The 25760-nt window shown below is 38.8% G+C and overlaps 2 protein-coding genes and 1 long non-coding RNA gene across 13 annotated transcripts; 2 read left to right on the top strand and 1 right to left on the bottom strand.

The window, feature by feature from the left end:
• Positions 1–419: 419 nt before the first annotated feature.
• LOC106427702 (WAT1-related protein At2g37460-like) lies at positions 420–16174 on the bottom strand. The gene is made up of 6 exons (XM_013868419.3): positions 15748–16174; positions 14881–14943; positions 14424–14775; positions 14043–14204; positions 888–1039; positions 420–800 (listed from the first exon to the last, which is right to left on the bottom strand). The coding sequence occupies exons 1-6, from the start codon at positions 15945–15947 to the stop codon at positions 641–643; spliced, it is 1089 nt and encodes a 362-aa protein (XP_013723873.1). The 5' UTR covers positions 15948–16174; the 3' UTR covers positions 420–640.
• Positions 1121–14821, top strand: LOC106427703. 8 transcript variants are annotated; one of them, XR_007321261.1, is made up of 8 exons: positions 1121–1352; positions 1449–1788; positions 2038–2095; positions 2680–7276; positions 7602–7659; positions 8244–12841; positions 13167–13224; positions 13809–14275. It is a non-coding gene; the product is annotated as an uncharacterized LOC106427703 (long non-coding RNA). The 8 variants fall into 8 exon arrangements; XR_007321255.1 differs by having other exon boundaries at positions 1449–1712; XR_007321254.1 differs by having other exon boundaries at positions 1163–1712; positions 8244–12481; positions 12578–12841.
• A 6993-nt stretch (positions 16175–23167) lies between the features above and the next one.
• LOC106427764 (AP-3 complex subunit delta-1) lies at positions 23168–24926 on the top strand. 4 transcript variants are annotated; one of them, XM_013868487.3, is made up of 3 exons: positions 23168–23771; positions 23838–24130; positions 24454–24926. In XM_013868487.3, exons 2-3 carry the CDS (start codon positions 23882–23884, stop codon positions 24763–24765), a joined length of 561 nt encoding a protein of 186 aa, XP_013723941.1. In that variant the 5' UTR covers positions 23168–23771; positions 23838–23881; the 3' UTR covers positions 24766–24926. The 4 variants fall into 4 exon arrangements, with proteins under 4 accessions (XP_013723941.1, XP_013723942.1, XP_048608483.1 ...); XM_013868488.3 differs by having other exon boundaries at positions 23876–24130; XM_048752526.1 differs by having other exon boundaries at positions 23181–23771; positions 23876–24130; positions 24457–24926.
• Positions 24927–25760: the final 834 nt, after the last annotated feature.

Genomic DNA, 25760 nt, shown 5'->3' on the forward strand with positions numbered 1-25760 from the left:
TACACTTGCTGCTGCAAAGGACAGGTTTTCATTGTCAATAGATTTTATGTAGTACTGGACTACGGGTAGGGAAACAATCTTGATATAGCAAATACAGTGTAATAATTATATTCCGACGAAGCGGAAGTATCTGTTAGTAACCGATAACGCGAAGATAACGTTGAATTCTGTGAATGCCCGTTAACTAAGTCTTCTTAAAATCTGTTGAATTCTCAAAGAATGGCCAGAAACTAAGGATCAAGAGTGGATTAAAACCAAAACTCTAAGTTTATATTAATATCAAATCAAAGGTGTCTCTCACAAATCCAAGAGATCACTATATATAGCAAATCAAAAGTCCTAAAGATGCTAGGGATAAGGACAAACGAAACATAATTAAAAACAGAAAATGAAACTAACATAACTATGGAAAAGGAAACTAGAAAACCAAAGCCTTTTGGGATAGCGATGTATGCTACATCATATTCATATTCCATAAATCCAAATGTTACATCATATTTTTCTCGCATCCCAGACAATTATTTTCCTTTCATGGTAGTTAGCAATTATATCCTATATTCTGAAACATAGTGGAGAACATATGAAATTGGTATACGCTCCGACTCCTCAATGCAAAACATTTGTGTTTCATATTGTATAGTTAGAGTGTTTCTACACCATCCTGTCCGTTTCTACATAGCTGCACACTGGGTTGTGCTGATTCACCATCTATTTGCGGTGTGGATGGATACTTATAATCTTTGCTTTTGCCCCATATCACAAGGTAGAGCCCAGCACATATAACAACTGCACCAAGAACCCTGCCAAAGAAAAAGATCTTTTCAATAAGTTTAATTTAATCTTTATTATGAAAACTTTGGCCCCATGTTGTTTGGTATCTAGCTTACCTTCCCAGGTACATCTGCTCAGCAAAGATGATGGTCGACATAATCGCTACTATGATCATGCCTAGAGGACTAAAAGCTGTTACAAACACAGGACCTTTGGTTTTCATCACTATTCCTCCAACATAATAACCAATCCCAGAGCACACTATCCCCTGCATTCGTTTTACGTTTAAAACTTTTCACTTATTGTCATAATTAACTTACAATACCGTCCATGAATCACTAATTTACTGGGACATGTATGAATCTTACTGTAATGACCCACCTCCACTATCCCCACTATCTCCACCATCCCCACCACTCCCACCATCTCCACCATCCCCAACTTCTTTAAAGAGAAAGAGAGAGAGAGGGAGAGAGAGAGAAAGAAAGAGAGATAGAGAGAGAAAGCTCACCTGAGCTCGTCGCCGGAGCAACCGTGTGCCGTGATCACGTTCAGCTTGCCACCACCGATAAACGCCCTAGGTAACCGCCGAAAACCGCATTTCTTAAGCTCATTTTCGTTTCCGTTTAGTAAATCACCCATAACTTCCTAACCATTGATCATCTCGTACATCCAAGGCCATCATCGTGTTCCTCTCGTCGAGACGAAGCCGTAGACACCAACCACGCCTCAAACGGAGCCCGGACGAAGCCGCACGCGCCTCCCGAAGATTCGCCTCGGCGCGCGCGTGAAACACACGCGCCACCGCCGTCCGCCGGAGCCACCGCGAGTTCCGGCCACGCGCTGCCGTCTCCGACCAAAGTTCGCCGGAGCCGCCGTGACCGACCACCGTCCGTTCGCCGCCGGGAAGCTGCCGCCGCGTCGCCGCCGTTGACTTTCCGGTAAGCCGCCGCGACGCCGCCGGTGACCGACACCGGTAACTCGCCGGCGACTCGCCAACTCGGCCGAGTCAACCCGGTGAGTCAACTCGGTGACTCGGTCAACCGGTGGTTTGACCGGTTTAAATCGATTTCGATTCGGTTAGGTTAAACCGGTCGGTTAAAATCAATTGGAAATCGGTTAGGGAAAACCGAATTAATTAATTAATTAATTAATTAATTAATTAGTTAAATAATTAATCTTTGACCAGCGAGTTGACTTTCCCGTAAATACCCGTTTTAAACCGTTCGAAAGGCGTTCTGACTCGAAATTTCGATCTGATTTCAGATTTGGAGTCCATTTGAGCAGCTGGAGTTCATAGATACCACCTCTTATTGTTGCTAAGGTGAGGGTCTATTCCCGAACTCCTCTTATTCGGCTTAGGACCTCGAATAAGTATAATTTATTTCTAATGTGTTCCGTCTGTGTGAAATCGAGTCTGTCATTGCTTGTTTAGTTTTAGGTTCTTTGCATAAACCGGAACTAGGGGGTTAGAGGATTCAACATTGATTGTTTCACTTAATGTAAATTCTTAGCTAGGATTGTTTTTGTTTGGAGACGGATACAGAGTCGGACTGCTGTATGCCGGATTGTATGGAGGTCACGGCCAACTTTAGTCGACCGGTTGAGCCGTAGACTTGAAGTGTCGATAAATCGTCTACGGGCGTGTGTTACCGAGCACTTTTTCGGTGTGTGTATGAACCGAGCACCTTTTCGGTAGTGTTTTGGCCTGTTAGTGGGCGGCGAGTGTGCACCTCGCTAGGACCATTGTTTGTTGTTTGAGTACTTTAGGTACTGTGTTTGACATGCATTATAATTAAATTATATTTATTCGGAGTGCTATGTCCGAGTCCATGGACTTCGGGGTGGCATCTCATACCTCACTGAGCGATTCCCCTGTCGCTCACCCCTCACTCTTCCCCTTTTCAGGTGAGACAAACAAGTATGTGATATTTGGACGGACTTGGTGCTACTGGACTTTTCTTTCGGATTTTATTTGGGCTTGGGTGAGAGTTGTCGGGTTTATGGGCTTTTATATTACGGGATATTGTTGGTGGCCCGTCGTCCTTAGTGTCAGGGAGACGGGTGTCACATTGTTGTATGATGACGCGTCGGGGGTGACACGCTGTCCTCCATATAGGAGGTGACGGGTGTCACAATTTGGTATCAGAGCGGGTTCCATCCCGGTTCCGTCCGGGATGGCGGTCAGGGGATTCGGTTTTCATCGGTTTTCAACTTAAAAAAAAAAAAAAAACTATATATTTATTTATACATTTCGAAATTCTTTTAGCACCATTCTGTCCAGTAATTACTAACTCAAATGTCTCTTTCTATGACGATGAGTAAAATCATCGTCATTCGTCCTTCGACTATCAAGGTTCTCGACAGATGTTCAGCAGTTGCGTGAAGTCCAAGTTCGTCAGTTTTCTCGGGAGTTATCAGTTTCTTCGGTCATGATTTCGAGGCTATCCAGGAGTGGATATGTGACGTTTCTGCCACCAGCCCACTTCAAGCAATCGTTCCACGAGTTTTGTTACTGGAGATTATGTGGTGTGTGGTATGAGCCATTGGTTGGCATGTGTTGTTGTGTGTACGAGTATATTGACTATTTTGGAGATATATTTGTTTTGTGAACTCGTGGAGATCGCTTTTGAATTGGGGTGCAGCAGCTTGCGTTGTGTAGGTGTTGGAGTTACACTTTGGTATGTTTACCAATTTTGGCAGTGTTGATCGTTTCAGAGATGTGTCAGTTTGGACAACTGACATAGGACATTGGGAGCTATTTATATCCATCGCAGTGTACCAGTTATGCTTGGAGGGCCGATTTGTTCGGATATTCATCAGAGATGGAGCTACGTTTTTACGATGTTATCCTTGGGACGGATTGATTGTCACGGCATCAAGTAGTGTTGGATTGCCTGAGGGCAAGAGTTCTGATTGCTGGAGCAGATGGAAGTTGTTAGTGCATGCATGCTACATACTGAGGAGTTATGGGATACAAGGACATAGAGATTTTTGACTTTATGGGATACAAGGACATAGAGATTTGTGACTACCATCTCGATGGTTAAGGCTGATGGACAACATGAGCTGCAGGATCTTCCGGTTATTGCAGAGTATGAGGATATATTTGTGACCTTCGGAACGGTCACCACATGACACATGAGAAACTCTTGCGATTTGTTTGGAGCAAACAACACCAGTTTCACAAGTTTTATACCGATTAGCACCAACAGAGATGACAAAGCTGAAAGAGCATGTTGAAGATTCATCAGACAAGGGTTTTATCAGACCGGATACTTTACCGTGGGGAATATCATCATTGTTGTTGTAAAGAAGAAAGGTGGGAGTTTCAATTTTGTATCGACTGCAAAGGTCTGAACAAAGTGACCATTAAAGATAAGTATCGCTTCCGCGCGTTGATGAATTAGTGGATTATTTATAGGAAGTTTATAGTTCTTGAAGGTTGACATGGCATCAGAACACCATCAGATTACTATATTTGAAGAGTATCTACTGAATGTGAATTTTTGTATACATTATGGATATTATGGGACGCAGTGATACCATTTGGCTCGACAAAGGCACTGTTGCATTCATGAAGATATGAATGACGTTTTCATGAACATTTGGATAGGTGTGCGATTGTATTCATCGATGACATCCTGATTTATTTTGGAGAAGAAAGGAGATTTGTGAGCATTTCGCGGATTGCGTTGGATAAGCCTGGAGAGCATCAGTTGTTCGCTAAGTTGAGGAAGTGTAGCTTCTGGCAGAGGAATGTTGTATTTTTGGCTGACATGGTTTTGGAAGCAGAATTTTGATGGATCAAAAGAAGATTAATACCGTTTCGGGGAGGTCGAAACCTAAGAGCGCTACAAAGATCTGCCGTTCTTTTTGGGTTAATAGTGTTCTACTGGAAGTTCATCAAGGGTTTCACCGGTATAGTAATGTTAAAGACGTGGTCTGCATGTAAAGACGTAAAGTGTGGCTGGATAGATTTTTGTTCGAGGAGTTTCACTGAATTGAAGCACAACTAATGAAGACACCAGTTTTGGGTTCTACTGAGGCTGAGGCTTACTGTGATGTGTCAGATACTGGATTGGATTTAAATTAAGGTATGAGGATTAAGTCATTCATATGCATCACGCCAGAGAGGCTGTAGTGGTATTTGCGTTATCGTTTTGGAAATCGTAATTGTACGGGAAGGAAATTCAGATTCTCTGGGATTATTAGAATGTGAAATTTATCTTCATTTATTAAAAACTTGTACTTGGACAGTGCAGTTGGATTGAGTTTGTAGCAGACTACAGTTTGGATATCGCATACCATCTCGGAAGGACAACCAGGTGACAGATGCCTTGGGTAGGAACATGAGCGGCATATCGAGAACCAAAAAGATTTAAGAGCTTATTGGGAGACTTGCTAGTCTCAGATTGTGTGTTATTACTGTCAAAGGAAAGACATATGGCCTTAAGGCTTGGAGCAGGCAGTTTTGGTATGGAGGATACACAAGCACGAGTTAGCATTATGGATTTGGTTGAACAGATCGAGATTGGGAGTATTGGATATCATACAGCTTTGAGCAGGATATACTTGTACTGAAACCGAGTTTGTGTGTTGGACGATAAGTTGTTAAGAAAAGGAATCTTACAACAAACATATCACTCGTGTTTCTCTACCCATCGGGAAGACCAAAGGGTACAAAGATATGAAGAGTTAACTATAATTGGTGTAGTATGAAGATGTTTGTAACTACATTACGTCGCGGTGCCAGACATGTTATATGGCAATAACAGAGGATCGGTCATCTATCATGTAATTTTTGAGCTTGCTTTTGCTGGAGTAGAAATGAGGCATGGTGATTATGGACATTGTTATTGGATTTTAAATCACCATATGTGGAAAGGATGCCACATGGGTAGTCATGGATAGACTTACCAAGTCAGCCCATTTCCTAAGTAATTAAGAAGATAATCAGGGCTAATCAATTGGAGCAGACCTACATTATTGAGTTTGGGAAGTTTCATGGATGTCAAAATTGTATCAGATTGGGAATCGAAGTTCACATCTACATTTCAGAGAGCCTTTCGGAAGGCACTTGGGACAAAGATCATATGAGTACATCTTATCACCCGTTGACATATTGTCAGTTAGAGAGGACTACTGAGAACTTAAATGATATGTTCAGAGATTGCGTGGGATGGAATTTCGGAAACCATCTACCTTTACCAGAGTTTGCCTACATCGACAATTATCTTTCGAGTAAAAAAAAAAAAAAAAAAAAATTACTATACAAGGGTTATTTATGGTAGACCTTATAGTATACCACTTTGTTGGACCAAAGTGGGGGAGCGACATGAGTTAAAAGTATTAATGGTTCAAAAGGCGGCTGAGCAAATGGAAATGCTCAATGATGGGTTTTCGGAATCCCATGACGTCAGAAGATTTATGCAGCTAAGCGCCATAAATATTTGGAGCTACATATGGGCGACTTAATATACCTGAAAATAAGGACATTTCAAGAGGGGCCTAAGACTCAGAAGATAAAGGAGCTTAAACCGAGACACATGGAATTGTATCCTGCACTGGAGTGGATTGGATTAGTTGCTTGCAGTTACTTTATCAGCAATATATCAGCCTTCTAGGACTTGGTTCATATGACAGCATTGCAAAAGTTGAGAAGGCGCTATAATTATTTTGCAGTTGACGTCAAGTGAGTTCATAAAGATTTTATGGACCTTATCATCTATTGAAGATTTTGGATCATCAAGAGAAAACAGTTCGGGGAATGTCGACCGTGTTTGTCCGAGTTCGTTGGGAGGGAGATAAGACTCAGGAGGGGACCTGAAAGGCCGAGCGAGGATTAGTATTCGAGGTTTTGCTATGATGACATTGGGCACGTCAGCTTATGACATGAATTCGGGGACGAATTCCTTATAAGTGGGGGAGAATTGTAATGACCCACCTCCACTATCCCCACTATCTCCACCATCCCCACCACTCCCACCATCTCCACCATCCCCAACTTCTTTAAAGAGAGAGAGAGAGAGGGAGAGAGAGAGAGAAAGAGAGAGATAGAGAGAGAAAGCTCACCTGAGCTCGTCGCCGGAGCAACCGTGTGCCGTGATCACGTTCAGCTTGCCACCACCGATAAACGCCCTAGGTAACCGCCGAAAACCGCATTTCTTAAGCTCATTTTCGTTTCCGTTTAGTAAATCACCCATAACTTCCTAACCATTGATCATCTCGTACATCCAAGGCCATCATCGTGTTCCTCTCGTCGAGACGAAGCCGTAGACACCAACCACGCCTCAAACGGAGCCCGGACGAAGCCGCACGCGCCTCCCGAAGATTCGCCTCGGCGCGCGCGTGAAACACACGCGCCACCGCCGTCCGCCGGAGCCACCGCGAGTTCCGGCCACGCGCTGCCGTCTCCGACCAAAGTTCGCCGGAGCCGCCGTGACCGACCACCGTCCGTTCGCCGCCGGGAAGCTGCCGCCGCGTCGCCGCCGTTGACTTTCCGGTAAGCCGCCGCGACGCCGCCGGTGACCGACACCGGTAACTCGCCGGCGACTCGCCAACTCGGCCGAGTCAACCCGGTGAGTCAACTCGGTGACTCGGTCAACCGGTGGTTTGACCGGTTTAAATCGATTTCGATTCGGTTAGGTTAAACCGGTCGGTTAAAATCAATTGGAAATCGGTTAGGGAAAACCGAATTAATTAATTAATTAATTAATTAATTAATTAGTTAAATAATTAATCTTTGACCAGCGAGTTGACTTTCCCGTAAATACCCGTTTTAAACCGTTCGAAAGGCGTTCTGACTCGAAATTTCGATCTGATTTCAGATTTGGAGTCCATTTGAGCAGCTGGAGTTCATAGATACCACCTCTTATTGTTGCTAAGGTGAGGGTCTATTCCCGAACTCCTCTTATTCGGCTTAGGACCTCGAATAAGTATAATTTATTTCTAATGTGTTCCGTCTGTGTGAAATCGAGTCTGTCATTGCTTGTTTAGTTTTAGGTTCTTTGCATAAACCGGAACTAGGGGGTTAGAGGATTCAACATTGATTGTTTCACTTAATGTAAATTCTTAGCTAGGATTGTTTTTGTTTGGAGACGGATACAGAGTCGGACTGCTGTATGCCGGATTGTATGGAGGTCACGGCCAACTTTAGTCGACCGGTTGAGCCGTAGACTGGAAGTGTCGATAAATCGTCTACGGGCGTGTGTTACCGAGCACTTTTTCGGTGTGTGTATGAACCGAGCACCTTTTCGGTAGTGTTTTGGCCTGTTAGTGGGCGGCGAGTGTGCACCTCGCTAGGACCATTGTTTGTTGTTTGAGTACTTTAGGTACTGTGTTTGACATGCATTATAATTAAATTATATTTATTCGGAGTGCTATGTCCGGGTCCATGGACTTCGGGGTGGCATCCCATACCTCACTGAGCGATTCCCCTGTCGCTCACCCCTCACTCTTCCCCTTTTCAGGTGAGACAAACAAGTATGTGATATTTGGACGGACTTGGTGCTACTGGACTTTTCTTTCGGATTTTATTTGGGCATGGGTGAGAGTTGTCGGGTTTATGGGCTTTTATATTACGGGATATTGTTGGTGGCCCGTCGTCCTTAGTGTCAGGGAGACGGGTGTCACATTGTTGTATGATGACGCGTCGGGGGTGACACGCTGTCCTCCATATAGGAGGTGACGGGTGTCACAATTTGGTATCAGAGCGGGTTCCATCCCGGTTCCGTCCGGGATGGCGGTCAGGGGATTCGGTTTTCATCGGTTTTCAACTTAAAAAAAAAAAAAAACTATATATTTATTTATACATTTCGAAATTCTTTTAGCACCATTCTGTCCAGTAATTACTAACTCAAATGTCTCTTTCTATGACGATGAGTAAAATCATCGTCATTCGTCCTTCGACTATCAAGGTTCTCGACAGATGTTCAGCAGTTGCGTGAAGTCCAAGTTCGTCAGTTTTCTCGGGAGTTATCAGTTTCTTCGGTCATGATTTCGAGGCTATCCAGGAGTGGATATGTGACGTTTCTGCCACCAGCCCACTTCAAGCAATCGTTCCACGAGTTTTGTTACTGGAGATTATGTGGTGTGTGGTATGAGCCATTGGTTGGCATGTGTTGTTGTGTGTACGAGTATATTGACTATTTTGGAGATATATTTGTTTTGTGAACTCGTGGAGATCGCTTTTGAATTGGGGTGCAGCAGCTTGCGTTGTGTGGGTGTTGGAGTTACACTTTGGTATGTTTACCAATTTTGGCAGTGTTGATCGTTTCAGAGATGTGTCAGTTTGGACAACTGACATAGGACATTGGGAGCTATTTATATCCATCGCAGTGTACCAGTTATGCTTGGAGGGCCGATTTGTTCGGATATTCATCAGAGATGGAGCTACGTTTTTACGATGTTATCCTTGGGACGGATTGATTGTCACGGCATCAAGTAGTGTTGGATTGCCTGAGGGCAAGAGTTCTGATTGCTGGAGCAGATGGAAGTTGTTAGTGCATGCATGCTACATACTGAGGAGTTATGGGATACAAGGACATAGAGATTTTTGACTTTATGGGATACAAGGACATAGAGATTTGTGACTACCATCTCGATGGTTAAGGCTGATGGACAACATGAGCTACAGGATCTTCCGGTTATTGCATAGTATGAGGATATATTTGTGACCTTTGGAACGGTCACCACATGACACATGAGAAACTCTTGCGATTTGTTTGGAGCAAACAACACCAGTTTCACAAGTTTTATACCGATTAGCACCAACAGAGATGACAAAGCTGAAAGAGCATGTTGAAGATTCATCAGACAAGGGTTTTATCAGACCGGATACTTTACCGTGGGGAATATCATCATTGTTGTTGTAAAGAAGAAAGGTGGGAGTTTCAATTTTGTATCGACTGCAAAGGTCTGAACAAAGTGACCATTAAAGATAAGTATCGCTTCCGCGCGTTGATGAATTAGTGGATTATTTATAGGAAGTTTATAGTTCTTGAAGGTTGACATGGCATCAGAACACCATCAGATTACTATATTTGAAGAGTATCTACTGAATGTGAATTTTTGTATACATTATGGATATTATGGGACGCAGTGATACCATTTGGCTCGACAAAGGCACTGTTGCATTCATGAAGATATGAATGACGTTTTCATGAACATTTGGATAGGTGTGCGATTGTATTCATCGATGACATCCTGATTTATTTTGGAGAAGAAAGGAGATTTGTGAGCATTTCGCGGATTGCGTTGGATAAGCCTGGAGAGCATCAGTTGTTCGCTAAGTTGAGGAAGTGTAGCTTCTGGCAGAGGAATGTTGTATTTTTGGCTGACATGGTTTTGGAAGCAGAATTTTGATGGATCAAAAGAAGATTAATACCGTTTCGGGGAGGTCGAAACCTAAGAGCGCTACAAAGATCTGCCGTTCTTTTTGGGTTAATAGTGTTCTACTGGAAGTTCATCAAGGGTTTCACCGGTATAGTAATGTTAAAGACGCGGTCTACATGTAAAGACGTAAAGTGTGGCTGGATAGATTTTTGTTCGAGGAGTTTCACTGAATTGAAGCACAACTAATGAAGACACCAGTTTTGGGTTCTACTGAGGCTGAGGCTTACTGTGATGTGTCAGATACTGGATTGGATTTAAATTAAGGTATGAGGATTAAGTCATTCATATGCATCACGCCAGAGAGGCTGTAGTGGTATTTGCGTTATCGTTTTGGAAATCGTAATTGTACGGGAAGGAAATTCAGATTCTCTGGGATTATTAGAATGTGAAATTTATCTTCATTTATTAAAAACTTGTACTTGGACAGTGCAGTTGGATTGAGTTTGTAGCAGACTACAGTTTGGATATCGCATACCATCTGGAAGGACAACCAGGTGACAAATGCCTTGGGTAGGAACATGAGCGGCATATCGAGAACCAAAAAGATTTAAGAGCTTATTGGGAGACTTGCTAGTCTCAGATTGTGTGTTATTACTGTCAAAGGAAAGACATATGGCCTTAAGGCTTGGAGCAGGCAGTTTTGGTATGGAGGATACACAAGCACGAGTTAGCATTATGGATTTGGTTGAACAGATCGAGATTGGGAGTATTGGATATCATACAGCTTTGAGCAGGATATACTTGTACTGAAACCGAGTTTGTGTGTTGGACGATAAGTTGTTAAGAAAAGGAATCTTACAACAAACATATCACTCGTGTTTCTCTACCCATCGGGAAGACCAAAGGGTACAAAGATATGAAGAGTTAACTATAATTGGTGTAGTATGAAGATGTTTGTAACTACATTACGTCGCGGTGCCAGACATGTTATATGGCAATAACAGAGGATCGGTCATCTATCATGTAATTTTTGAGCTTGCTTTTGCTGGAGTAGAAATGAGGCATGGTGATTATGGACATTGTTATTGGATTTTAAATCACCATATGTGGAAAGGATGCCACATGGGTAGTCATGGATAGACTTACCAAGTCAGCCCATTTCCTAAGTAATTAAGAAGATAATCAGGGCTAATCAATTGGAGCAGACCTACATTATTGAGTTTGGGAAGTTTCATGGATGTCAAAATTGTATCAGATTGGGAATCGAAGTTCACATCTACATTTCAGAGAGCCTTTCGGAAGGCACTTGGGACAAAGATCATATGAGTACATCTTATCACCCGTTGACATATTGTCAGTTAGAGAGGACTACTGAGAACTTAAATGATATGTTCAGAGATTGCGTGGGATGGAATTTCGGAAACCATCTACCTTTACCAGAGTTTGCCTACATCGACAATTATCTTTCGAGTAAAAAAAAAAAAAAAAAAAAAATTACTATACAAGGGTTATTTATGGTAGACCTTATAGTATACCACTTTGTTGGACCAAAGTGGGGGAGCGACATGAGTTAAAAGTATTAATGGTTCAAAAGGCGGCTGAGCAAATGGAAATGCTCAATGATGGGTTTTCGGAATCCCATGACGTCAGAAGATTTATGCAGCTAAGCGCCATAAATATTTGGAGCTACATATGGGCGACTTAATATACCTGAAAATAAGGACATTTCAAGAGGGGCCTAAGACTCAGAAGATAAAGGAGCTTAAACCGAGACACATGGAATTGTATCCTGCACTGGAGTGGATTGGATTAGTTGCTTGCAGTTACTTTATCAGCAATATATCAGCCTTCTAGGACTTGGTTCATATGACAGCATTGCAAAAGTTGAGAAGGCGCTATAATTATTTTGCAGTTGACGTCAAGTGAGTTCATAAAGATTTTATGGACCTTATCATCTATTGAAGATTTTGGATCATCAAGAGAAAACAGTTCGGGGAATGTCGACCGTGTTTGTCCGAGTTCGTTGGGAGGGAGATAAGACTCAGGAGGGGACCTGAAAGGCCGAGCGAGGATTAGTATTCGAGGTTTTGCTATGATGACATTGGGCACGTCAGCTTATGACATGAATTCGGGGACGAATTCCTTATAAGTGGGGGAGAATTGTAATGACCCACCTCCACTATCCCCACTATCTCCACCATCCCCACCACTCCCACCATCTCCACCATCCCCAACTTCTTTAAAGAGAAAGAGAGAGAGAGGGAGAGAGAGAGAAAGAAAGAGAGATAGAGAGAGAAAGCTCACCTGAGCTCGTCGCCGGAGCAACCGTGTGCCGTGATCACGTTCAGCTTGCCACCACCGATAAACGCCCTAGGTAACCGCCGAAAACCGCATTTCTTAAGCTCATTTTCGTTTCCGTTTAGTAAATCACCCATAACTTCCTAACCATTGATCATCTCGTACATCCAAGGCCATCATCGTGTTCCTCTCGTCGAGACGAAGCCGTAGACACCAACCACGCCTCAAACGGAGCCCGGACGAAGCCGCACGCGCCTCCCGAAGATTCGCCTCGGCGCGCGCGTGAAACACACGCGCCACCGCCGTCCGCCGGAGCCACCGCGAGTTCCGGCCACGCGCTGCCGTCTCCGACCAAAGTTCGCCGGAGCCGCCGTGACCGACCACCGTCCGTTCGCCGCCGGGAAGCTGCCGCCGCGTCGCCGCCGTTGACTTTCCGGTAAGCCGCCGCGACGCCGCCGGTGACCGACACCGGTAACTCGCCGGCGACTCGCCAACTCGGCCGAGTCAACCCGGTGAGTCAACTCGGTGACTCGGTCAACCGGTGGTTTGACCGGTTTAAATCGATTTCGATTCGGTTAGGTTAAACCGGTCGGTTAAAATCAATTGGAAATCGGTTAGGGAAAACCGAATTAATTAATTAATTAATTAATTAATTAATTAGTTAAATAATTAATCTTTGACCAGCGAGTTGACTTTCCCGTAAATACCCGTTTTAAACCGTTCGAAAGGCGTTCTGACTCGAAATTTCGATCTGATTTCAGATTTGGAGTCCATTTGAGCAGCTGGAGTTCATAGATACCACCTCTTATTGTTGCTAAGGTGAGGGTCTATTCCCGAACTCCTCTTATTCGGCTTAGGACCTCGAATAAGTATAATTTATTTCTAATGTGTTCCGTCTGTGTGAAATCGAGTCTGTCATTGCTTGTTTAGTTTTAGGTTCTTTGCATAAACCGGAACTAGGGGGTTAGAGGATTCAACATTGATTGTTTCACTTAATGTAAATTCTTAGCTAGGATTGTTTTTGTTTGGAGACGGATACAGAGTCGGACTGCTGTATGCCGGATTGTATGGAGGTCACGGCCAACTTTAGTCGACCGGTTGAGCCGTAGACTTGAAGTGTCGATAAATCGTCTACGGGCGTGTGTTACCGAGCACTTTTTCGGTGTGTGTATGAACCGAGCACCTTTTCGGTAGTGTTTTGGCCTGTTAGTGGGCGGCGAGTGTGCACCTCGCTAGGACCATTGTTTGTTGTTTGAGTACTTTAGGTACTGTGTTTGACATGCATTATAATTAAATTATATTTATTCGGAGTGCTATGTCCGAGTCCATGGACTTCGGGGTGGCATCTCATACCTCACTGAGCGATTCCCCTGTCGCTCACCCCTCACTCTTCCCCTTTTCAGGTGAGACAAACAAGTATGTGATATTTGGACGGACTTGGTGCTACTGGACTTTTCTTTCGGATTTTATTTGGGCTTGGGTGAGAGTTGTCGGGTTTATGGGCTTTTATATTACGGGATATTGTTGGTGGCCCGTCGTCCTTAGTGTCAGGGAGACGGGTGTCACATTGTTGTATGATGACGCGTCGGGGGTGACACGCTGTCCTCCATATAGGAGGTGACGGGTGTCACACTTACACTATAGGTGACGGTAAGAAGTTTAGCGTCCCAACCAATGGCCCATGCACCAGGGTTTCCTTTCTCCATCACTAACGCCACGACAGTTCCTTCTATTGTTCCCATTAGGCATATCCATGCAGTGAGTGAGAGTTCAGCTGGGTAAGTTCTCAACGTGACAGCCTGACAAAATTGATTCATATATAACCAAAATAAATCGCTAAAGTAAAAAAAAATGTGACTGTTCTGGTTCATTATATTTTCCTATTATTTTTATAATCGTTTATAAAATGAATGATTAGGGTCGGTCATAGTCACATCTTGTAACGGTATCCAAATAATAAAAAGTAAATTAATAAATGATCAATAACTGGACCTTTTCAAAAAGAAAATTTGCCTTACTTGGAGAATCATGAAACAGGCATAGCTGAAACAACCAATTGTGACCAAAACTGCGCCTTTGATAGCACTATGAATATCGGTACCAGCTGTGTTCGGTGCAGAGGCTCCTTTGGTCCAGAAGAGATCAAGAACTGGACCTTTTACTAGAGTCATTATCATGGCTCCTCCAACTGTAGCCAATGTCCCAATCACCTTACCAGCGCTCCTGATGCACCGTAGTTTCACTCTTTCTAGCCCGAATATATAAGCAAGGATGAAAGTGATCGCAGGTAAGACATTGTACATGGCGGTTGCAAATGTAGCCGTCGTATACTTCATTCCCAGATAGTATAAGTTTTGATCGATCACTGGCCTATTATATTTCAAATTAATACATGAAAGGAAAAATAGCTCAGATTCAACTACAAAAAGAAGAGACATTTGTGGGATGAATGAAGAGAATAAAATAAAATATTACTCAAGTAAACCAAGAAGTGTGATCCTGAAGAATATCATGAAAGTCATCTTTGGTCTCACCTTCCTGTTTTTTACATCATAAACCATTAAATACATTAGAAAGCTTGACAATTAATTTTAAACCATAAAGACAATGTTCTCAACATAAACATCATAACCAGAAAGTTACTTTAGAACGCACAATCATCAAGCATAAAAATAGTATTGTCAACCATTTTAACACATTACATATCGTTTTAACACATTACATATGAGAACCGTTGTAAAAAGAAGTCTTATTCTAATGTGTCAAATTTACTAAAGTATAATCATAATTACTGAATCATAACCACTTGTTGATTAACCAATACACTTTGGAGAGAAACACTACAAGAAATGTGAAATATTCACATTCAATGCATGACAGTGACAAAAGCCACAAAACCAGAAATAAAACCGTTACAGGTGTTTTGTTTTGTCTTTTAACATATGAGCGACCTCTTCTTATTGTATAGTTGCGTCACATGCCTCATTCTTTTTGCCACTTTCACGCTTTCAACACACTTCGTCTATGCAACTCACACAAATAAAATATCAATACCTATAAACGGATCATAATCGTTTCATAACTTTAATAAAGAATCCGTTTTGCTGAATATGTCACAATTGTTTCTTTGAATTTTCGTGTACTTTTTCCACTAATAGATATCACAACATGGAAACGCACACGGTAAACAGTAAACACTCTAGTAATGCAGACTCAGTTTCCAGTGTATATCAAACTAGATAAATGTTTTACTATCTTGGTCTTGAAAGTTTGAAACAATAAACCAAAAGCTAAATTTTTTTGTCAAATAAGCTGATCTAAAGAAGGGAAAGTAGAGAGTACTTGTCGAAATAGAGGGCGAACGGGGCCATAACCAGGGTAGCAACGGCGTGACGGTAAACAACAAGGACATAGTTGCTCATGCCTTTGTTTAGGACAGCTTTTGAGAGAATATCCATTCCTGCTAGCCCTACTTGCAACAATACAACTAAAATGACTGGCCTTGCCTTCTCCATACAACCCCTCTTCCTTACTTCCTCCATCTTGGATAATAACTTTAGATCAACAGTCTTTCTCTTTCGCTCTTTTGATTGTATTTAAAAGTAGTCGTAACAGAGATATGAGAAGGTTTGTTTCAATTAAATCATGTGTTATGGCTTGTCTTTGGTTGGTTATCTCTCCTTATATAGAGCCAATCAAAGATAAAGGATGTGATGTGAACATTCTTCACTCTACCAAAACCTATACGAGCAAAACCAACAGATGTTTTCAAAATAAAGAAAACCAAACAAATGTTTTAACGGATGCATTATATTAAATTAGTAAATATTACTATATAGTATACTAAATTAAAGTATTACAATAAATGAAGACATGTTAATTATTTTAATGAATATTTTGAAATAACACCATAATTTTAATGTTTACTTATTTTTTAATCATTTATTACTGTTCTATTTGTACTTTTTCAAGTATTTTAAAATAAAAATTAATAATTACTTTAAAGTTTTTCTAGTTTGATTGCATATGATAGTTTTTTTTTCTGATAACCGTAGTGTAGTGTGATCCCAAAGGTTTTCTAGCCCCATAGATTAATCATTACGAGGCCCGCAGGATCCACATTTTCTTACCACTTAAAACGCTCCGGATGACCAAGGAGAATCGAACCCAGGGCGGTACTCACAGCTGTGAGCCTTTTACCACTAGGCGAAGACCACTTGGTTAATATGATATGATGCTAACTGTAAGAACTTTTTTTAGAAATACAAAAATATTTTTAAAAATAAAAAAAGTTGTTGCATTGTCGTTTTCATAATCTGATGATAAATTAGTTGTTATAATTTTTTCTTTAGAAAATTTCAAAACATAATTAAGTAATTTTAGAGCTTATATTATTTTGTTTTGCGATTTTTCTAGTTCGGAATTTTAATGGTTAATTTTTAAAAAATATAATTAGGCTTTAAATTTTTTAATTATATTATTTTCTAAAATGTCTAAAATTAGTTTTTTTCTTCTTAAATAGATTTAATTTATTTTACATCTGCTTTTGGACTTTATCTAAATTCTATGAGTGCAAGTTATAAATTATAATGTATTCACCTAAAATATACGTGACAAAATATGTCAATTTCGCAAGAAAGAAAACAATTATGGATGCAGATGCACCACCCCCCGCCCCCACCTCTTTCATACTTTAGCTTCTCACCCCTACTAACCTTATGTTAGTGTAAATGTATATTATAAAATATGTGTATAATGTTGTTATTTTGTTTGTTTATTATATATTTAGAGGCAAGTTGTCAGAGCATGGGTATCGGGGGCCCTTAGGTCCGTTCCGTTGTTTTAAATGGGTCGATAATAAATGAAAAAGAAATTAAAAGAGAGTGGGACGGGCCTTTAGTAAGGGCTGTTCGGGCTCGTCCCGTAGGTGACGTGGCAGCACGGGAGTGGGCGATGGAATCCGTGTTGTTCGGTTGTTGTTCTCCTCGAGAATTCCGAAATCGAAATCAAAAAAAAAAAATCAAAAGCTCGATGGCGATGGCGATGGCGATGGCGAAGCCTTGATCTCCAAATCCATCTCTTCAAATCGAAAGCTCGATTGTCGAAGATGAACGATCATCAGAAACTGAGGACAACATTCATGAATTTGAAGAAAGAGAGGAGGTGGCTACATTTTCCGTCAATATGCCTTCACCTATCGTGAGTACAATTAATCGTCGAACGAGCGTTCGGAATAGACAAGTCCATGAACATTTAAAAAATGATTTGATTGAAAATATTTGGGCTAAATTTGGACATCTTACACATAACATATAATTTATAAGTTCCTATTTGTATTGGAATAAATGTTTGTGTGTGTGTTTTTTTTTATTATGATGTTTGGTATTTCTTTTTTTCAACTTTGTAATTTTCTTAAGATTTCAATTTTAATGTTAAACTTCTCTTTTATATATTTTATTTAAAACTTTTTTTTATATGTTATTCATTATTAAAATAATAAATTAATTAAATAATAATCTAAGGGATCAGAAAAGTCCCACTAATAATCTACCAAATTTTTCAATGTCCTAAACTTAGGTACCTTAACATATAAACTTAATAAAAAATGCTAAGGGATTGTGGGTTGAGTCCCACCAGTACCGATGCTCTCATACCTCACTCTGAAAATTATGGGTACTGTCTCTACCTCATCAACTAGCTAGAAGCCTAGAACCAAAAAAGGATGCACTAAAGATATACAAATATGAGAATATGTATTTGATTCACATTACCTAACTAAATAAACTAAATAGTTTTCTTACTGTGGATTCCTATGTTTGATCGAACTCGAACGCATGTTGTATTAATACTCACTCGTTCTATTCATTTTTCCTAAGTCTAACTATGTACATCTATGGAAGTAAACAACTAGTTCGTAACTATATCATGTCAGTATGTTAAATAATATTTTTATAATGTATTTGCGCATAAAAATGCATTGTTAATTTTATCAACATAGAACCATTGTTGACATAAATGCAATTAAAGATAATACTTAATCACATTTACTATCTTTATTTATTTAGTATTAAAGGTTAATAAATTTTAATTGGTTACTTTATGGTTGAATTCACGTATATGAATGGTCTCTGTACTAAATCGAAGATCTCCAAGACTGCAGCCATCATTTTGCGAAGGGCATAGTTTTGATGATTCTATAAACAATTTTATAACATGAATTAGGCCTCTAATCCATAAATTTAGTATTGAATTTTTGGCGGAGTTTCAGTTAAGTTTTCACGAGTTTATTTTTTAAATAACATAGGTGATAATATTGTTACAAGAAAATAATACCCCTAGCTTTTTATTATAGCTCATTAGTTTATATATATATATATATATCTTTGGTAGACTAACTCCATGAGAGCTGTTGATGCATCTAAGTTCTTTCCAACATAAAATATAAACTATATGATAAATGAGTCACGATTTACCGAAACTGTTCCGTAGAGTGATTATTGGTTTCATTTTATATTCTTGCTTATAAAGTTATTTTCTCATATTTATTTTTGTTCATCGGATATGTTTTGACGCGAGTGCGAATAATCAGTGCCGTGCAAAGAGATATAGGGGTCTGAGGCAAAATTATATATTTTAATATAATTTTATGTATATTATATTTAAAATGAAATAATTTAAAATAACTTATTTTTGCCGCATGGATTAAAAATTAGAAAATAAAATTGATACGCAAAGTTTAGAATGTAAAAATTTTGATTAATTTATTTGGTTCTTTGATAATTTTCACCAAATTATCATAGTATATAAAATGTGTATTAAAATTTGATGGAAAATATTAAATTAGTAACATAAAAATGAAGGTTAAAATTGTGTGTTAAAATGACGATACTTTTAAGGATATTAAAATCTCTATAACTTAGTTACTATATAAGAATTTTACATATTTTTACATTTACTTATATTCAAAGCAAATGATAAAAAATATATTAAAACTAGATAATAATAGATAAAATCTTAAAAGTCAACAAAAGTCGCATCAATTTTTATTTCTGTGATTTTTTTCAGCAAATTATCCTAATTTGCATGGATTAGAACTTAGAAGTCGGTGACTTTAAAAAATAATCAAAGTCTCTAGGATTTTAACTAAAACATATTTTAACAAAAAAAAATTTTAAACAAAAAGTGGATTTGAAATCTGGTAAAAACTTAACTAAAATTTACTAGACAAAAAAAAATAGAGATTAGGGGCCCAAAATTTTTTACATTATTAAGGGACTCTAGACAAATGTCTTTTTCACTTCAAGGTAGGCACAGCTCTACGAATAATTGCCAAATTTTATGTTCTTTGTAGTGTTCCCATTTTGCCACGGTTTCTGGTGGAATCACTTTCATCATTTTCTTTGCGTTTAATTTTGTTTCTGTAAGAGGATCCGTTTGAGATGGAATTATGTTTTACTCTAACCCAACGAGTAAAAAGAGAAGGTATTCATTAAAAACTTTAATGACTAATATTATACTTCATTTTTAGAATAAATATTTTTCTATTTTAAAATGAAAAATGGAGTGGCATTGAAAATGATTTTGTTTCAAAATTGAGTAGGTAAGATGCTAGCCGAAGATGTGTGAGATATGGAGAACAGATCTAACTGAAGTACTTGGTGATTGGTGGAAACGTTACTTTGGAGTGTGTCTGGAAAAAAACATTGGTGCAAGTCGACTCAGATTTATTTCCTATCACTACTTGCAGCTTTATTTCTTCGGTGCCTTCTTCATCAGATTTAACTAAGAGCATCCATCAAAGGGAAGGAGTAACTCCTTTTTAAAAATTAAAATAATCTAAGAACATGTAAGAGAATAAGGAAAAAAAATCTGCAAACAACCTTTTAGATACTAAATTTTATAGTTGTCATTTATTTATTAGCTTTAATATTTAAAGAAAATTGAAATATAAACTTTTTGCATTAAAATATTAATTTTATTTTTTTAGAAACTTTGGCAGTTTCTTACCGATGAAACTGTCCTTAACATATGTGCTTCTTTGCCCTAACTATAAGGGCAACATTATCGGTAAAAGTTCTTAATTTTTTTTTTTCTTTTTTTTTCCGATTAAAATAAATATATATATAGAAACGAATCAATCGCGGACCGCCACGTGTCAGTGGGATCCGCGAACAGTACAAAGACCAAGCCAAAACGCCTCTTATTTAACGAATTCTCCCCCTCGGTTTTGGTGTTTTTGTGGGTCCCCTCCCCTTAAGGACCAAATTTTGTGCCCGATAATGTTGCCCTAACCACCATGCATTATCATTTTCCGATAAGTAATTAATAGTCTGAAAATTTCACTATATATCTAAAGAAAATGAACTGAACAATGATAAAAAAAATTCCAAAATTAGTTGATGTGATTTGATATTAGTATATTTTATTATCAACAATCTATTATAATTTGATTTTTTACCTTTGATTTTTTTTAAGATTTTTAGTTTTATTTTATTATTCACATTAGACATTTAAATATTTATAAATTTTAAGTTTTGATATTTTTTATTATATGTCATAAACTTGTTACAAAAAAAATTGTTAAATAGTATAAACTATTTTTTGATATTTTGAATGTGAAATAAATAAAATAAAATAAACAAAAGATACATCTTTTTCATTTCCGTACTAAGTTATTCTAAAAGATAGTAAGAATAGTTGATATTCCAAGACATCCTGAGTACCTCATTGAGCCTTAAGTGTACCGCATGATAAGACCCGAGAATCTGCAACTTTTTATTAAAAATCTTTAGCAATTGAAAAGAAAACATTCTCCACGTTCAAAATTCGTCGTCTTGGCACTCTGTAAGAGAAACCCATCAACATCAGCCAATGAAATGAATCAACGTTTTACGTATATTCCAAAACAATAACAACACGCATAGCCATGACATAGGGTCTCAAAATACTTTGATTCCATATTCACCTGCAAGAGCTTGCCCTTCATTACACCAAAAAAAAAAGAGCTTGCCATTCGGGCTTTGACACAGGCACACAGCCTAGAAAAAAGAGTGATGTCTTGACAAACCCTTATCAAAAAAAAAAAAAGTGATCTCTTGAAAAATCACGTGGAAAATAAGTAAGAAAATACCAAACATGGAGGGAAGAGGTAAAGATACTCTTTTGCTTTCGTCCATATCAGACTTGTTCCCCACTAGAATCTTATTGACATTAAGTGCTGCTCATTGTTACGGATCCAATTCCTGATGTCTATTCATAGTAAAACGAAAACCTAGAAAATAAGCCTTTAAAAAAACATACAAAATCATAGTTAGTATATAGTAACTGATAACTAATCATACTAGAAGTAATGAAAATATTATAAAAGAATTGACTCTTGATGGAAGTAAGCAAAAAGACTCGTAATACCCTTTTGTAACTAAATTTCCTTTAAGACCAATCGCAAATGTAAACAATACATATAAACGAGGACCAATATCAAGAACTACAAGCATACCAAAGTGTTGTGACCTAGTGATTAGTGCAAAGAGTTGGTTCTACCGTACTCTAGCCAGAGGTTCAGCCCCTTTTAGGAATTAGGCTGTATGCTTTACACGCTCATCAACCTTGCCTAGTTGGCTAGTTCAGTAATTCTGGACCCATCAAAATGTATCATGTATGTAGGAACCTCCGCTTCAAACTTCGAAGTTATAAGAAACTACGAGCATCAACAAAAATGAAAAACCTAAGAGCATGATTAACCAGGAATTCTTAGGATAGGGTTCTTAGCGGAAATTAAGAAACTGTTTCTTAACTTTTAACTAAAAAAACTAAGAAACAGTTTCTTAACTTCCGATAAGAACCTCACTCTAAGAATTCCGGGTTAATCATGGTCTAAGAAAAGTAATAGAATATAAATCGCTGTAAACTCGTCGAAACAAAAGGAGTGATGTAAACGGGCCGTTTAACTCTCTCGACCTTGGGCTAACTTGGGAAGTGTACAGGCCCAATCTAAGGAACGAGGGAGTTAGATGGTAAAGGTCCTAATAATCTTCACTATCCATTAATCCATGCAACCGCATCAAACATTTATTAATTATAGATCAATAAATAATAGGGACCCTTGGGATTGACAAAACAACCAGAAATGAACCGAAGTGAACCAACGGAACCGAACCAAACTACATATTCCAACCATTTGGTTAAAAGTTTTATCAATCCAAATACTTCAATTTGGCTTGGTTTTAAACCGAACCAAATAGAAAATTTGAAACTTTTATTTAATTACATTAACTAATTACATTAATAATATTAAGATTTAAGATATTTAAACATCTAATCTAAATAATTAAATATAATTATATACATTTTACTTTTAAATGAATAAAATAACATAATTAAAAAAAACACTCTCTTCAAAACTGAAAACTACATATGATTAGGTTCGAAGATAATATATCATATATTTTTATTGTGATATTTGGTTTTATGTTTAAATATGAAAAAAAAATTTAATGTCGAAATTATCATTTGTTTTATGTTTTATAAATTATACTTTTTGTAACCGAAATATAAAAAGCTATAAACTAACCTGATTAAACTTAACACACATAAACAAAACCAAACCAAACTAAACCGAACCAAATAGGAACACAATTGGGATCCACATACGGCTCTACTAGGTAGAGTTTGATGACTCAAATTAATTATTCTCGGCCCATTAGAGCATAGCATGACCCAAGATAATAAAAATACCAAGGCTCATAAAGAACACGTGTACCGTCATGATAATTTAAAACGTCACCGTTACTTCTTTCTCCCGTCTCTCTTCTTCATCTTCTTCGTCGTCGTCTTCTCAAATTAGCTCCCTTTCTTTATCTTCATCCTCACGCCCAAATTCGCTGTGGATATAAATCATCCTTGACTTTTGTCCTGTTTGCATGATTCGAATCTAGGGTCTCACGTCTCGTTTGGAGAATCATCCTTCTCTCTCTCTCTCTCTTGGTGCTTTCTTCCCGCATCTGAGATCTCTGCAACTTTTGAATCGAAATTCGAGAATTAGGGCTTTTCCGTTGGGTTCTAGGGTTTCGAAGAGCATAAGATAATAATGCCTTCGGTGCCCACTAAGCTTCTCCTCCTTCTCCTTTTGATTCCTTCGTTGACTCCTTATCATTCTGGTTTGTCTTCGCATCGTCTTAAACCTCTTGAAAAGTCTGATTGGCGTGGTAACCTTAGTTAACGTTTCCTTCTCCTTCTTCTTCTCTGTTCTCGTTGACCCTTTTCTTCTCTCGTCCTCCTTGTCTGGTTCTTGAGATTTTCCTAGCTCGATCGTTGTTGTTTTTCAACCTTTTGGGCGTTGCTTGGTTTGCAAGTTACAACCAATAAAGGTATGGACTTTTTTTATCCCTAATTATTTATTTGTGATATTAACTTTGGACTTTGTTCGTGGGCAGTTACTACTACTGTGTGACTGACTAATCTCCTGCTTTAGTTGGATATGAGCTCTGTTTGTGGTACGCTGGATTTCAAAGATGCAGACTTTGACATCTCCACTTCGAGTTCTATCTCCAATGGCTCGAAGCATTCCTCTCATGCTGGATCTGAAGAGTCTCAGGAGTCTGATGGAGATGAAACTGGTTTTATACACCAAACTGAGAATGAAGATTCAGTTACCAAGGATTTAGGCAAATCCACTTTGGAATCTTTACCCTCAGATGATGAAGACAAGGATGAGAATGTTAATATTGTAAGTTATTTGTCTATTCTTTCTTTTTTTGTGACAACTATCTATTCATATTCACAGTGGCCTATTGGGGTTGTACCTTGTTACTTGTTGTATGCAAGACTGTTATCATTATAAACTGGTTATAGCAAGTCTACAAGTGTCTCTCCATATGTAGTCCAAACGAGGAGAATACATTTGATTCAAGAAAACACTGTTTCTGTAATTTTGTAGTGACTTGGATTGGTGCTCAATCGTTCAGTTAGAATTGATTTCGTAGTGAAGTTGTTTTCATGTTGTATATTCCCTGATTATCTCTCTTTCTCACATTTTTGTTTGATTCGCAGCAGACACCAGTTGTTCTCATCCCGGCCATAAAAGGCAGCCGGGAGAAGCACGGCTTGTCTCTGAAGAAGTCGAGTGTTTCATGGGCGGAAGACGTGTATGACCCTCCTCCCTCCATAGCCTCGCACACAAGAAACAAGAAGCAACAGCAGCACAAGTCCAAGAGCAAAGACAACCACAAGAAGGCCGGAAAGAAAGGTCAGAAGAACTCTTCCTCTCGTAGTGGCAAGGACAAGAAGCAAGCTGCTCGCAAACACAGCCGCGGGAAGTTTGATTGGGTTACTCAGATGCCTATAGCTGCAGCATCTTCTTGAATGGCATTGGCAGCTTTTCTCCCTCTTTTGTCTAATAAATAATCAAAATCACTTTTGTGTGTGTTTCCTGTTTCAGCTTGACTTCAGCTTTTCTTATGAGTAATGGTTGAATCTTAAACACTACTGTGAAGACTTTGTTGAAGCTTGGTTCTTGTTCTCTCTTTCTTTTTTTTTTTTTTGTAATTTAGTTTTACCTTTGTGAAATATAACTCAATGGAACTCTGCTATTTGAGTTTACATTGTCTTATTTGGAGCAATTTTACTTTAGAAACTGAGAGTCTAACGCACAACGAAAATTAAATTGGTTGGAGAATCCACAACTTGCGCCAATAAGATTCGATTCTTCTGCTTATTGGTGTCAGTAAAGTTTATTCATATATTCGGCCTATCGTTAACAGTGTGACAGAAAGAGAAGGTCGCTTTTAGTTGTATTACTATTTTGCAATAGCGAATGCCATGAATCTAACTACATTATGGGTTTGATAAAATATATATATGGACTTCTCAAACTATAACTTATCTTAAAGCACAGAGAACCTCACTATAAAATAAGCTTAGGCCAAAAAATCTTTCATTTTGTAAAAAACATTTCGAAGGGAACTAAACTTTAACGTCGCATGGATTACAAATGATATCCTAGAGAGTTTGTGTTGTTACCGTTTACCCAAACCAGACATGTTGTTGGAGATGGATTTTACACCTCCACCAATATCCGGCATAGTTTCAAAAAGGCCCGTGAAATTAGTACATCCGAGACAAGACGAGGAAGACGCGACTCGCTAAAAGATAAATTCTGACGAAGAAAGTGACGTTATGAACTCAACTCCATACTTGAGGGAATCGTGCATGATCAATTGATGCAATTTGACGACGAACGAGGCGAGTTGCATTCGTGTCGCATTCATATATGACCTCCCCTGACATGAGTCTGAATCCAAAGATAAAGTTTCCTTACAATAATACTTAACGAGTGTTATAGTTTTATATAATATACA

Source organism: Brassica napus, chromosome C3 (assembly GCF_020379485.1).
Source record: "Brassica napus cultivar Da-Ae chromosome C3, Da-Ae, whole genome shotgun sequence".
Classification (NCBI taxonomy): Eukaryota; Viridiplantae; Streptophyta; class Magnoliopsida; order Brassicales; family Brassicaceae; genus Brassica; species Brassica napus.